This window comes from Sminthopsis crassicaudata, chromosome 2 (genome assembly GCF_048593235.1).
Source record: "Sminthopsis crassicaudata isolate SCR6 chromosome 2, ASM4859323v1, whole genome shotgun sequence".
In the NCBI taxonomy this organism is placed as follows: domain Eukaryota; kingdom Metazoa; phylum Chordata; class Mammalia; order Dasyuromorphia; family Dasyuridae; genus Sminthopsis; species Sminthopsis crassicaudata.
In genome coordinates, this window is record NC_133618.1 from 270,764,108 (window position 1) to 270,779,804 (window position 15,697).

The 15,697-nt window shown below is 43.0% G+C and overlaps 1 protein-coding gene across 1 annotated transcript; it reads left to right on the forward strand.

Annotated features, from left to right (window-relative positions):
* The first annotated feature begins 888 nt into the window (after positions 1-888).
* On the forward strand, positions 889-15,696 carry GCHFR (GTP cyclohydrolase I feedback regulator). The gene is made up of 4 exons (XM_074289310.1): positions 889-1,461; positions 8,259-8,568; positions 14,090-14,184; positions 15,155-15,696. The coding sequence occupies exons 2-4, from the start codon at positions 8,533-8,535 to the stop codon at positions 15,276-15,278; spliced, it is 255 nt and encodes an 84-aa protein (XP_074145411.1). The 5' UTR covers positions 889-1,461; positions 8,259-8,532; the 3' UTR covers positions 15,279-15,696.
* The last annotated feature ends 1 nt before the right edge of the window (position 15,697 follows it).

Genomic DNA, 15,697 nt, shown 5'->3' on the forward strand with positions numbered 1-15,697 from the left:
CTCAGGGGGCGGAGTCTGAGGAAAAACCCCGACGGGAGGGGTGAGAGGAGCTAAAGAGAGGAGAGAGAGAGGAGAAAAGAAAGGTAGAAGAAGAGGGCAAAAGGAGAGAGAGAAAGACATGAGCTAGGAAAGGGGAGGAAAAATAAGGAGCGAGGGGCGCCAGGAGACGGAGCTCTGTCTTCTCTGACGTGCTCTTTTTTTTTGTTTTTTACATTCTGAATAACAAATTCTTTCCTTTTCCTGCCCCCAGCCCCACCCATTGAGAAGGCTAGATGGCTATCACGAAAGACGGTTCTTCGGAGCCAAGTTCAAGGACCCAAGGCAATCCCAGTGCACTTTGCACAGAAAACGCCACCGCCTCCAGAAAGAGAACGGGCTACGTTCCCTCTTTTTTCCTTTTCTTTTCTTTTCTTTTCTTTCATGGTAAAAATCAGAAAAAACAATTGTTTAAATGTGTGTAAAAGACCAGTCTCCTTCTGTGTATCGCTCTTGAGCCTGTCCTTCCTTGGGGGAAATTGAGAAAGACCCAGAGCCGGCTTGGTGACCAGACAGGGTCATTTCCACTGAGCCTCAGTTTCTCCCCTTATAAATGGGCGATGACACTTGCACTCCTTCCTGTCAGAAGCGAACCCTGTATAGGATTAAACGCCTCTGCAAGTCTTTGTCAGTTAGAAACACGGGGCATAGCTCAGGAACTGACCCGGAACGACTCATTAAAAGGGGAGAGGTTGGCAGCAAAGTTGCCTTTGAGCTCCGTGCCTCCAGTGACCAGGAGGCACGTATTCCCTGCAGGGCGCTCCCCGGGAGAGGACCTAAAGCGCCTGGGCTCCGCCCCCGCCCCCAGGTGGAACGGAATTTCATCATTTATATGAAGCTCGTGAGATCTCATTTGATCTTCCCGTAGCAAGGACAGTGGCCGTGCTGACCCCTCCATCCCAAGGTGTTTGGCTCCTCTTGACCCAGCCAGCTTTCCAGGTGACTTGGATTAGCCGGCCCCACTCCCTCAACTGGTCCCAGAGGGGCTCACAAGACTAGAGGAACCAAGGAAGGCGTTTTCTTTTTTTTCCTAATGTTTTTTAAGTTTCTGGACTAGAAGGAAGTTAACACAGGCAGAAAATGCCCTGCTGGGGTAAAAAGGGGAACGTCAAACTATAGACTTGTCCAGATGCAACCCAATTATTGATGCGGAGCTGTTCAAAGATAAGTTTAGATCGGTGCTCCTAACAGCTGGATGATCTTTTGTGAGACCAGGGGTTAGAGGAACCTTAATACAACCGAGAGAGACCTCAGAGCTTGGTCAGGTGGGGCTTCCTGATGTTTGGCCTACAATGTGACCTCGGGAACAAAAATGCTTTTCTTTGGGGGGATAAAAGGATCTACTGACCTCCATGGGCCGGATGCTGGGGGGAGCCTCAAGCGGAGGGAGGCGGCTCTGGTGCTGAAGAATAGCTGCTGGCCCCGGTGAGAGCCGGCGGGAGGAAGGGAATAAAGCACCACCTGCTGGCAGTTAGGAAGAGCTACAATGGGCATCACCTTGAAGCTTTTTGGAAGGCCAGTTCAGTGCAGGACTGCAAGATGAGGCCGTTCAGCTCTGGGCAAAGGTTCCCTCACCGGCAACTGCCGATGTTTGCCATGAGTTCTCACTGGCCTATTTACTCTTTTAAACTTATAAGTAACCTTTTTATTCTTTGGCTTTTGTCCTTGCAAGGGGCCCAGTGTGTGTTATAATATAGTGGGACTCCCTGATTTTCTGAGGAGGTAGGGAAAGCCATGAACCAAACTGGAGAGATGAGAAATACCCAAGTCTTGTGTGTCAGCGGAGAGCCTCTGACACAGGGATTAGACTAACAAGAGCCTTGCTTAGGTAAACAATACAGGGAAATGGCTGAACAATTTATATGGTGTATGATAGTAATGAGATACTGTAGTGCTACAAGAAATGACAAGGAGGAGCAGCTAGTTAGTGCAGTGGATACAGCACCAGCCCTGAAAGTCGCGAGAATGGGGATGAGACTTGCCTATCCCACTTACTTCCTAAAGCTCTTGTGAGAATCAGAGAAGAAATAATTACAAGCTATGAAGTATAAGGTATTATTTTTATGGTGTATAGCATAAAGCAGGAACCAACAAATGCACTCTTTGCTGTGTCTGCCCCAATTGGAGCAGATATAACCTCACAAAATGACACTTACAAGGGAATCTGATCAAAAGCAGGGATGTGCATGGACTATTTCTCCTCACCCCACATGAGCAGCCTCTGAGCTTGCTGTTTCTCTGTAATTCTTTCTGCGCTTTAGAAGATGCCAGATGGGCAGACAGAGCAAGGGAATTCATTTCCCTCCCGGATATTAAAGATGTTATCTGGCATCAGGCCTACTGCAGTTGAAATGGGCAAGGATAGGGAGTGCAGGATGGTGTTGGACAGAGCTTTCTATCTGTAGACGTACTCTAGCAAATACCATTTTCTTGTTGCACATTAAGTATTAGATTCCGAAGGTATAAGTAAGCTGGGTAGATAGACAGTAGTGCTAACAATTTACATTCACTTCCCAGTGTTCCTTCTCTGGGTGTAGTTGTTTCTGTCCATCATTGATCAACTGGAAGTGAGTTGTATCTTCTTTATGTTGAAGATTTCCACTTCCATCAGAACACATCCTCATACAGTATTGTTGTTGAAGTGTACAGTGATCTTCTGGTTCTGCTCATTTCACTCAGCAACAGTTGATTTAAGTCTCTCCAAGCCTCTCTGTATTCCTCCTGCTGGTCATTTCTTACAGAGCAATAATAATATTCCATAACCTTCATACACCATAATTTACCCAACCATTCTCCAATTGATGGACATCCATTCATCTTCCAGTTTCTAGCCACTATGAAAAGAGCTGCCACAAACATTTTGGCACATACAGGTCCCTTTCCCCTCTTTAGTATTTCTTTGGGATATAAGCCCAATAACAGCAATGCTGGGTCAAAGGGTATGGGCATAGTTCCAGATTGCTCTCCAGAATGGCTGGATTCTTTCACAACTCCACCAACAATGTATCAGTGTCCCAGTTTTCCCACATCCCCTCCAACATTCATCATTATTTGTTCCTGTCATCTTAGCCAATCTGACAGGTAACACAGTCAGTTTTCAGAGGTAAATGCTGTCTGCAAACATGATGGCAGCTCCCCGTCTCCCACCTTGAGGTTCTGGCTTGTATTTTTTAAAAAATTCTCCAAAAAGCAGCTACAGACTAACAGGCAAGCATTCTAATGTACCACAAGCCAAAGGGTTGTGAGAACAAAACTCTACCTCCTCCCTGGGTTCCTGTGCCTGGAGTCTGGAATCTTATCTCCTTGGCTATTTCTGAGAGAGATAACACAATCTCACAACCTTGGAGCTATCATTCATTTCCCATTATCAACTTCCTTGTACCAATGTAGATTTCATAACACTTTGCATTATTTTTATGCACTTGTAATATTTTTATTTGCATTATATTTATTCCTGTGGGTGTCATCTGGTAGAATGTAAGGTCTTTGAGGACAGGTAATTTTCTATGCCCACAGTCCAGTTTTGATCATGTCATTCTCCTCCTTCTCCAAATAAACTCCAGTGGCTCCCTATCATTTCCAAATAAAACTTTTAAAGCCCTTCCTAAACCTGCCTGCCCCAGTCTTTCCATTCTCTTTGCATTTTATAGCTTTCCCCTTCACCCTCCATATATCTTTTAGTCCAGTGACACTCCTTGCTGCTCCCTGAACTAGATAATCCACCTCTTGGAAAGATTTACAAGAAGTGATGCAAAATGAAGTGAACAGAAGCAAGAGAACATTGTATCCAGTAACAAGATTATGTGATAATCAACTGGGATGGACTTGGCTCTTTACTTTCTTATTTTATTTTTATAAAGCTTTTTATTTTTCAAAACATATACATAGTTTCCACCCTTGCAAGACCTTGTATTCCAAATTTTTTTTCTCTCTCGCTTTTTTCTACTCCCTCCCCTAGATAGCAAGCAATACAATATATAAATGAGCAATTTTTCTACGCATATTTCCACAATTATATAGAAAAATCAGATCAAAAAAGAAAAAAAAATGAGAAAGAAAACAAAATGTAAACAAACAACAACAACAACAAAAAGTGAAAATACTATGTTGTGATCCACACTTGGACTTGACTCTCTTCAACAATGATGTGATTCAAGACAATTCCAATAGACTTGGGATGGAAAGTGCAGCCACATCTAGAGAGGGAACTACAAGACTGAATGTGGATCAAAGCATGGTATTTTCACTTTTTGTTGTTAGTGGTGTTTGTTTACTTGCTTGTTTTTTTTTCCTTTCTATTTTTTCCCCATTTTATCTGGGGTTTTTTGCACACCATAATGAATATGGAAATATATTTAGAAGAATTTCACATGTTTAACCTATATTGAATTGCTTGCTGTTTAGGGAAGGGAAAAAGGGGAAAGAGGAAGAAAAATCTGGAACATGAGGCTTTGCAAATCTAAATGTTGAAATGTGTTTGGGAAAATAAAAAACTATTTAAAAGAAAAAAGATAATTTACCTCCTGACTTTGGGCATTTTCACTGCTTCATGTCTGAAATTCTGTTCCTCCTTATCTCTGCTTCCTGACTTCCTGTCTTCCTTTGAGTCCCCATTGAATTCCTATCTTCCACAGAAAAGTTTCTGTGATCCTTTAAAGTTCTGGTGCCTTTTCTTGGTTGATTATTTCCAATTTATCCTGTATATGTCTTGTCTATGTATTATTGTTTCTATGTTGCCTCCCCCATTAAACTGTGAGACCCTTGAGAGCTGGGGTTGTTTTTTATCTTTTTTTTTTTTCTCCTGTAACCCCAGGGCTTAGCAAAATGCCTGGTGACATAGTAGGTATTTAATGCCTGTTTATTGATTAACTAACCAATACTACACACAGTTAACTGGTAGTCAGTTAATAAGTTGAATTTATTCAGCCCTACAAGATTGTAAACTTCTTGAAAGCAGGCATCCTTTTAATATTTATTTTCTTATCTCATCTAGTACCTAACATGGTGACTTGCACATAGTAAGTGCTTAACAGATAGCTGTTGAATGAATGAATGGTGCTTTTGGTATCTGGTTATTAGTGTAGTTACACTTTATCTCCCCAATTATAGAAAAAAGCTCCTTACAACAAAGATGAGTCTTATATTATTACTTGTACACAGAAAAAACATTGTATATGTTGTTTTGTGTACAGCACCTGTAATAAAGTGTTAAGCATACATTAAGTGTTTGAACAAATGCTCATCTAATGAATGGATAGGAAGAAGGATGGACTGATGGAATGAACAGATGAGAGAACAGCCAAATTCTTCAAAGGTGAAAGGGAAAAAAAAAGTTTGTAGGGAAAATGTGATTAAACAACAAATCAGATCAAAACAGCCTTGGGTAAAGTTGGTCATCACTGACTGAAAATAGATAGAAGGCTGTGGGTTGCTGCTGTGGAGATTAATATGATAAAGAATAGGCATATTTATAGTGCATACTTTATAAATAGTGTCTTCAATGGCCAGTGATTATGCAGATTTGTTACAAGGTTTTGTCTTTCCCTACAACTCCCCCAAACTCATGATAGGATGGGAGAAGGCAGAGAATATAAATATTGTTAGTTGAATCAAAATAAAATAAAAGTGACAGTTTTAAAACCTCTTGTGTACTCATTTCCAAATTGTGTAAAATGAGATTGCTACAAAGATTGCTTATTAAGTTTTTACTGTGAAATGTTATATGGTTAATTCTATTATGTCAATAAATTAAAAATATTAAAATTAAAATACTCTTCATTTGGCATTTCTTGTATTGTTAGAGTAGATCCATATTTAATCTGTTACCAAAGTCTGATTTTATCTTTGCACCAACCTTCAAATATGTTCCCTTATCTCCTTTGACATTGCCATTGTTCTAGGGAAGGTCCTCATCACCTCATGGCCTGCTTTGGGGAGAGAGGGTATCTATCTATCCTAACTCTCCTCATACCTATCCATCCTCCATTCAGTCACTAAAGTGATTTTCCTAAGTGTAGGTTTGATCATGGCATTACTCAGTAAACTCCAGTGGCTCCCTATTACCTCCAGGAGAAAATAAAAATATTCTCTTTGGCATTCAAAGTCATTTATAATCTAGCCCCTTCCTATCTTTCCACTCTTTTACCCTTTATATCTTCTTCTCTACTAGCCTGTTTGTTGTTCCTCAAACAAAAAACTCTATCTCCCAACCCCAGACATTTTCTTTTTCTTTCTTTCTTTTTTTTTTTCCTCCAGACATTTTCATTATCCGTCCCCCACACCTGGCTCTCCCTTCTCATCTCTGACTCGTGGCTTCCTTTCAAGTTTCAGTAAAAATCCTCCCTTTAACAGCGGTGCTTACCTGATCCCACTTAATTTTAGCCCCTTCCCTCTTTTGATTATCACAAACTATGCTGTATATAATTTGTTTGTACATAGTTGTTTGCATATTGTTCCACCCTCCCCCCATTAGACTGTGAATAGGGTTTGTTTTTTGTCTTTCTTTGTAACCCAGTGCTCAGCATGGTACCCAGCACATATTAGGTGTTTAATGTTTATTGACTTGCCATACAACTTCGAGTCTAAATCTTTTTTGGTTCATAGACCCTTTGGCAATCTGATGAAACTGATGGGCCTTTAGAAATGATATTTTAAAATGTACAAAATAAGACACATAAGATTACAATAAAAACTAAAGTTGAGTAAAAAAAGATGTAATTTCTTTTGATCCATGACCATGAACTCTCTGAAATCTAACCTTTGGACCTTAAGTTAAGAACTCTAAAATAGATTGAAATATATACATATATATTAGACATCTATCTATCTGTCTCTAGCTATCTCCTTAAATAGATTGTAAACCCCTAGATGGAAGAGAAGGAAAAGAAGGAAGGAACAGAGGAATGAAGGAAGAGAAGGAAGAGATATTTCCCTATATCTCTCATTATCAACTAGACCAGTGCCTAGCATATAGTAGGGAACTCAATAAATATTTGATCAATTGATCTCTCCACTCAAAGAAATGAAAAAAAAATCATCTCTGAACTGGGAATTGTAGCTAACAGAGTACTGAAATCAGGTAATGTCATCAGAGAGATGCATGTGTCCCAACAGGGAAAAAATACATTTAGCATACATTAATAACATAGAACAAACTGCATGTTCATTTTTTTAAAAAACCTACTTAAGGATCCAAAATAAACACAAAAGAGGAAATCTTGATCATAACAAGAAATAGATGAGTTGAAATAAAAAGACTAAGCAACTGATAAAACTAAGAGCTGATTCTTTGAAAAGACCAAAGAAAATTGATGTCTTTAGCTGACCTAACTACAAAGAATAAGGGAGTAAAATAAAATGGAAAAAAAAAAAAAGAGCAAGGTTATATTACAACAGATTTTCTTGTGATGAGAAGGGACTCCCACCCTACCTCCCCTTTTCCATGAAATCTCAAGAAATTTAAAGCTAAGTTGATTTAAGAAACATTTATTAAGCTCCTACTATGTGTCAAGCACAGGGTTAGCCTCTGAAGAGACAAGAAAAGACAAAATAGCCACTGCCCCCTAAGAAGGTCACCTTTTAACGAGGGAGACAATATACAAACAACTATGTACATACAAGATAGGACAGGTGGAATATAAGTTGGATATAAAGGAAAGTTCTCAATACATCAGCTGGATCCTCAGAAGAAAGACCCAAAACGTAGAGTGGGAAAACTCAGGTAGGAAGGTTCTGGTGGGTTTCCATTTGCAATCCTGTAGAAACCACCCACAGTGGATATAATCAAAAATTGATGGATGAACATCTCCCCCTTAAATAGTAAAGCTCCTTAAGGGATGCCAGATTTGCCTCTCGAATCTAGCATTGAGACTATTGAAAAATATTCAAAGAATAAATGTCTAGGGGAAAGGAGTTGTTTGCCCTTCGTTCTCCAAGAGAACCATGACATGGGGGTGGGGTGGGGGGGTGCCATGCAAGTGAATTGGATTTAAGTTGAGGGGGAGAAGGATACCGGAATAGGGAAAGCTGGAGGGTGCAGCCCAAGATCTTAGAAAGTTCAAAGGGAAACATTTTATAAATGGTTCTAAAGTTTGAGGTCCTGGTTCAGGCAAAGCTGGGCCGGCCAGTATAGGAGCGAGGGAGGTCAGTGCCGTCCATTCTAGCAAGAGTCTACTGGACTCTGCTCTGTCCCTGAAATCAGTATCTGCTCTTCCAAATGTTAGAAGCAATCGGCCCGCGTCATGGGACCGGCCAGCCTCTGATTGGTCAGACGGTCACCAGACGGTCTTCCTGGGATTTGTCGGAACTGGGAGCGGAATCTCCCGGAGTCAGAGCGGGAGTAACGGGACTTTCGGGCGCAGGGAGACCCCGATTCGAGTCGTTCGTGCGGAGGGACACGTCAGCTCTCCCGCGCATTCCTGAGCACCCAAAACTGTAGGGAGACCGCCAAACCCGGAACCTGGGAGCCCAGTGGAGCTGAGGAAGGACGTAGGGACCATGCCGTACCTGCTCATTAGCACCCAAATCCGTATGGTGAGTACCTGCTCCCTAACCGCCTAAGCCCCGGGCGCTGAAAGCAGGAGTGAGACCGGGCTTGCCCAGCTCCCAGAGCCAGCGCTGTCCAGCATGGGGTGGGGGATCCACGGAGCCTGGGCACACCCTTGCCTCTCGTGCACTCTGGCTGAGCTCCTGCGTCCCCTGGAGCGCCCTTCGGAACGCGGGTTTCCTTCCCGCGCGTTAGAGAAGGGATCTTATCCACGGCTACAGTCCCCGGCCTATCCCCGTGGGGGAAAGCCAGCCTTCCCAAGTCTCCTCCCCCCCTCCAACTTGAGGCGGTCCGGCCGGATCGCCTGCTCTCCCTCTGAGTAGCAAGGCCCTTGCAACCCGGTCAACTAGGGGCCACCCAACCTGGCACAGTCTGTTGGGCAGGACTTTTCTAAGCGCCGGCCCCACCCACTCGAGGGAAGGCCAGGAAGTCTCTTGCTCCTGCCCCAGCGAGACCTCTTCAGAAGCTAAGGGGCACAATTCACTGCCTCCAGAGGCACACAGCCCTTTTCCCCCTCCCCTCTGAAAATCCCGGCCCTAGGCAGAATATATACCTGTAGGCTGGTACAGGGTCTTTAAGGAAAAGAAAGGGAATGTGATGACATAATTGCAAAGAATACATATGCACAAGGTCTGACATGACACTCAGGTCTGCCTAAACGGTCACACACTGCCAGTGGCTTGACTTGCAGCTACAGCTGAGGATACAAGAATACACTCATATCAAGAATTGGTCACAAGAACACACTTACACATACAAATCCACAGTCACACCCCCTGATAGCCAGATAGACACACACAGTGCCATCCAGAGACAGTCTCAGTCAGAGCTATAGGTACACAATAATCAGATACACAGAACTATAGTACCCAAGAGTCACAGTCAGAGCTACATATACACAGCAGTCTCAGACACAGAGCTGTAGATACACAACAATCAGACACACAGTTATAGGTACATACACTAGTCTCAGACACAGACCTACAAGTACATACACAATAGTCTCCGACACAGTCAGAGCAATACTTACACAACAGTCTCAAAGAGCTATAGACACACAACAATCAGACACACAGAACTATAGTATGCAACAGTCACAGTCAGAGCTACATATACACAACAGTCTAAGACACAGCCAGAGTGATATGTACCCAACAGTCTCAGACTCAGAGCTATAGATATACAACAATCAGACACACAGAGTTATAGGTGCGTACACTAGTCTCAGACACAGAGATACAGGTACATAGACAAGTCTCAGACACATAGTCAAAGCTATACGTACACAACAGTCTCAGATACAGAGCTATAGATACACAACAATCAGACACACAGAACTACAATACACAAGAGTCACAGTCAGAGCTACATATACACAGCAGTCTCAGACACAGAGCTGTAGATACACAACAATCAGACACACAGTTATAGGTACATACACTAGTCTCAGACACAGACCTACAAGTACATACACAATAGTCTCCGACACAGTCAGAGCAATACTTACACAACAGTCTCAAAGAGCTATAGACACACAACAATCAGACACACAGAACTATAGTACGCAACAGTCATAGTCAGAGCTACATATACACAACAGTCTAAGACACAGCCAGAGTGATATGTACCCAACAGTCTCAGACTCAGAGCTATAGATATACAACAATCAGACACACAGAGTTATAGGTGCGTACACTAGTCTCAGACACAGAGATACAGGTACATAGACAAGTCTCAGACACATAGTCAAAGCTATACGTACACAACAGTCTCAGATACAGAGCTATAGATACACAACAATCAGACACACAGAACTACAATACACAAGAGTCACAGTCAGAGCTACATATACACAACAGTCTAAAACACAGCCAGAGTGATATGTACACAACAGTCTCAGACTCAGAGGTATAGATATACAACAATCAGACACACAGAGTTATAGGTACATACACTAGTCTCAGACACAGAGCTACAGGTACATACACAAGTCTCATACAGAGATATATCTGCATACACAACAGTCTCATATACGGAACTATAGATACACAACAATCAGACACACAGTCAGAGTTATAGGTGCATACACTAGTCTCAGACACAGGCCTACAGGTACATGCACAAGTCTCATACAGTCAGAGATATATCTGCATACACAACAGTCTCATATACAGAGCTATAGATACACAACAATCAGCCACAGTCAGAGTTATAGGTGCATACACTAGTCTCAGACACAGGCCTACAGGTACATGCACAAGTCTAAGACACACAGTCAAAGCTAGACGTACACAACAATCTCAGACAAAGAGCTATAGATACACAACAATCAGTCACAAAGTTGGAATTATAAGTACATACAGAGCTACAGGTACATACACAATCTGAGCAATAGGTACACAACAGTCTCAGATACAGAGCTATAGATACAAAACAATCAGACACACAGAACTATAGTACACAAGAGTCACAGTCAGAGCTACATATACACAACAGTCTCAGACACAGCCAGAATGCTATGTACACAACAGGCTCAGACCCAGAGCTATAGATACACAACAATCAGACACACAGTCAGAGTTATAGGTACATACACTAGTCTCAGACACAGAGATACAGGTACATAGACAAGTCTCAGACACATAGTCAAAGCTATACGTACACAAAAGTCTCAGATACAGAGCTATAGATACACAACAATCAGACACACAGAACTACAATACACAAGAGTCATAGTCAGAGTTATAGGTACATACACTAGTCTCAGATACAGACCTACAGGTACATATACAAGTCTCAGACACACAAAATTATACGTACACAACAGTCTCAGACATAGAGCTATATATACACAACAGACACACAAGACTATAGTACACAACAGTCATAGTCAGAGCTACATATACACAACAGTCTCAGACACAGAGCTGTAGATACACAACAATCAGACACACAGTTAGAATTATAGGTACATACACTAGTCTCAGACACAGCTACAGGTACATACACAACAGTCTCTGACATAGTCAGAGGAATACATACACAACAGTCTCAGACTGAGCTATAGACACACAACAATCAGACACACAGAGCTATAGTGCACAAGAGCCACAGTCAGAGCTACATATACACAGCAGTATCAGACACAGAGTGATACGTACACAACAGTCTCAGACCCAGAGCTGTAGATACACAACAATCAGACACACAGTTAGAGTTATGGGTACATACACTAGTCTCAGAAACAGAACTACAGGTACAAACACAAGTCTCAGACACACAAAGTTATACATACACAACAGTCTCAGACAGAGAGCTATATATACACAACAGACAACACAAAACTATAGTACACAACAGTCATAGAGCTACATATACACAACAGTCTCAGACACAGGCAGAGCGATACTTACACCACAGTTTCAGACCCAGAGCTATAGATACACAACAATCAGACACACAGTTAGAGTTATAGGTACATACACTAATCTCAGAAACAGAACTACAGGTACAAACACAACAGTCTCTGACACAGTCAGAGCAATATGTACACAACCGTCTCAGACACAGCTATAGACACACAACAATCAGACACACAGAGCTATAGTACAAAAGAGTCACAGTCATAGCTACATATACATAGCAGTCTCAGACCCTGAGCAATACATAACACAACAGTCTCAGACCAAGAGCTGTAGACACACAGTCAGAATTATAGGTGCATACATTAGTCTCAGACACAGAGCTACAGGTACATACACAAGTCTCATACAGTCAGAGATATATCTACATACACAACAGTCTCAGACAAAGAGCTATAGATACACAACAATCAGACACACAGTTGGAATTTTAAGTACATACACCAGACTCAGACACAGAGCTACAGGTACATATACAACAGTCGCCGACACAGTCTGAGCAATAGGTACACAACAGTCTCAGACATTGCTATAGACACAAAACAATCAGACACACAGAACTATAGTACACAAGAGTCACAGTCAGAGCTACATATACACAACAGTCTCAGACACAGCCACAGTGCTATGTACACAACAGGCTCAAACCCAGAGCTATAGATACACAACAATCAGACACACAGTTAGAGTTATAGGTACATACACTCATCTCAGATGCAGAGATACAGGTACATACACAAGTCTCAGACAAACAGAGATATATCTGCATACACAACAGTTGCAGACCCAGAGTTATAGATACACAACAATCAGACACACAGTCAGAGTTATAGGTACATACACTAGTCTCAGACACAGAGCTACAGGTACATAGACACATCTCAGACACATAGTCAAAGCTATACGTACACAACAGTCTCAGACACAGAGATATAGATACACAACAATCAGACACACAGAACTATAGTATACAACAGTCACAGTCAGATCTACATATACCCAACAGTCTCAGACACAGTCAGAGTGATATGTACACAACAGTCTCAGACACAGTCAGAGAAATACGTACACAACCGTCTCAGACTCAGAGCTATAGATATACAACAATCAGACACATAGAGTTATACGTACATATACTAGTCTCAGATACAGAGCTACAGGTATATACACAAGTCTCAGACACACAGTCAAGGCTATATGTACACAACAGTCTCAGACCCAGAGCTATAGATACAGAACTATGGTACACAGGAGTCACAGTCAGAGCTACATATACACAAGAGACTCAGACACAGCTAGAGTGATACATACACAACAGTCTCAGACACACAGTCAGATCTATAGATACATACACAACATTCTTAGACCCAGAGCTATAAATACACAACAATCAGTCACACAGAGTTATATGTACATACACTAGTCTCCGACACAGAGTTACAGGTACATACACAAGTCTCAGACACACAGTCAGACATATATCTACATACACAACAGCCTCAGACACAGTCAGAGATAGATACACACACAACACTAGATGGTTACAGGCAGACACAGAGACAGCACTAGACATGGGGCCCCTGGCTACCACTGAGGGTGAGTGTGAGCACTTCCTGCTCCTTTAGTAGTCCTGTAGTGTCTTTTTTTCCCAGCTGAGGAAGCAGCATAGTACTGAACCTATAGTTCCTCCCACTAGGGGGAATGAAGAAGATGAGGGGGTGGCAAAGAGAAGGTCTCACAACTGGGAGAATCCTTGGCAGTGCTCTAGGGTAATAGTGATAATTACCTGCTTATGCCAGGCTGGCAAGGCTTAGATGAAAGAGACTGGCAAGGGCCCGTCACTGGCCGATTACCCAATCTCATCATTCCTATCCCCTCTTTGATGATCTCTTTGATCATCGTGTTCCCTCCCAGTTTATTGTGGGTCTGAATGCTCCTGAGGGCATTAACTCCATCCTTCCAGCTTCTGAAGAGAGTCCATTCAGCACTCTGACCATAGGCTTGGCTAAGAGGTTCATAAGGGAGGAGGAAGAGGGATGGCCACTCTCTGACCTCAGCAGCTTTCCTCCTGGTTTCCTTACTGCAGGAGGTGGGTCCCACGATGGTGGGAGACGAATTCTCTGACGAGGAGCTGATGGGGTACTTGGGGGCCACTAAGAGGAATGTTCTGGGAAACAATTTGTAAGTAGAAGGGACGACTCTGCGTCCTCCCACTTGTCCCCATCACCTCTCTCTCTACAGGCCCCTTTTACGAGACAAGTATCAGTGAGAAGTTAGCTGCCCCGGTCGACTTTCTTTTCTGTGGGCAGCTCCAGCCTTTCAGAGAGTTCAGTGTCTTTTGTAGCAATCTTTCAACTACTGCTTCTTCTTTGGACACTGGCCCTGCTTTCAACTCACAGAGCCCCACCAGCAGCAGGGCAGACAGGCAAATCAGTGCTTTCTACAGCATTGAGGCTTCTGAAACCACATCGTTTCTACATATAACTCTTTTCCTCTTCTGTGCTTTCTCACAGTGGTACCTAACCGGCCCTGCTTTAAGCCTGGCCTGCGAGGCTCTAGGTAAAATCTAGAGGGAAGAGTTCTTTCCTGAAAAGAGAGAGAATTAATTCAAAGAGTAAATCCTATAGGCTGGAAAGCCGGGAGGCACAGAGCAAAGCTTTTATTTTGCTGCTGCAAATAAGCCATCTGGCCACTTCCTCTACACTTTGCATAATATTGTAATCTGTACCTTGTCAAAGCAGCTTCCACCATCTTAATATCAGTTCCCAGTCCAGGGTTTCTGAAAAGGGGAAGAGAGCTGCCCACAATATGTTTTTTGCTCCTGATCATAGAGATGTCAGAGTGAGGTGATGACTTAGTCAATAGGGTTTCAAGAGGAAGAGAAGATGAGTATTGATCCCAGCCAGTGACTCTAGAGTTCCGCAGGAGACTGCTGTAATGACTCCCTTGTCTTGAGTTTCCTACTCAAGAATCCTTACTTAAAAGCCCCTTGGCCCTAAACAAACTTGATTAAAGGGGAATAAAGCATACTTACTGCCAAGAAAATGCAAGTTTCGATAGGTCAGTTCTGTCCCTCTTAGGAATGAGGATGGGAGAGGGGAATTAGTCCTCTTCCTGCTTGGTCTCATGTCCCTTACCCATCTCTCCACAGTTCGGAATACTACGTCAATGAACCCCCCCGAATCGTTCTGAATAAACTGGAGCTCTGGGGCTACCGTGTGGTGAGCATGACAGGCGTGGGCCAGACGCTGGTGTGGTGCCTTCACAAGGAGTAGCCACGTTCCCTCCATATTTCTGCCTCCATCTGGACAGGCCCCTATGTACCAGCCGCCCCCTCCTCCCAGCCCCTTGAACAGGACAGCCATCTGCCTGCAATGCCACTCTCTCCTTCACCTGTCATGTCCCCCTAACCAGCACCTACAGCATTCATGGCAACCTGCTGCAGTTAGTGGCTGAATCCCCATCTGCTGGGGCGGGGAGTGCTCCGAAGCCCCCTTCCCGCTGCCGTGCCTGCTTCATCCCTGACTCAGAGACACCGTGCAGGCCCTGATATAGCCAGCAGGAAACTTCCTAGAGGGAGAAGGGAGCTTGCCCAGCTGGGGGACCCAGCCTAGAAACTACCCAGTGTGAAGATGTCCCCGGGCCACACTGTAATCTAGTCCCAGACAATAAAGAACTACACTGAGTTGTCTTC

Coding starts and splice junctions, on each gene's coding strand:
- GCHFR (XM_074289310.1), top strand. CDS start 8,533: ATGCCGTACCTGCTCATTAGCACCCAAATCCGTATG. Junction 8,569..14,089: donor TTAGCACCCAAATCCGTATG/GTGAGTACCTGC, acceptor TCCTTACTGCAG/GAGGTGGGTCCCACGATGGT. Junction 14,185..15,154: donor AATGTTCTGGGAAACAATTT/GTAAGTAGAAGG, acceptor ATCTCTCCACAG/TTCGGAATACTACGTCAATG.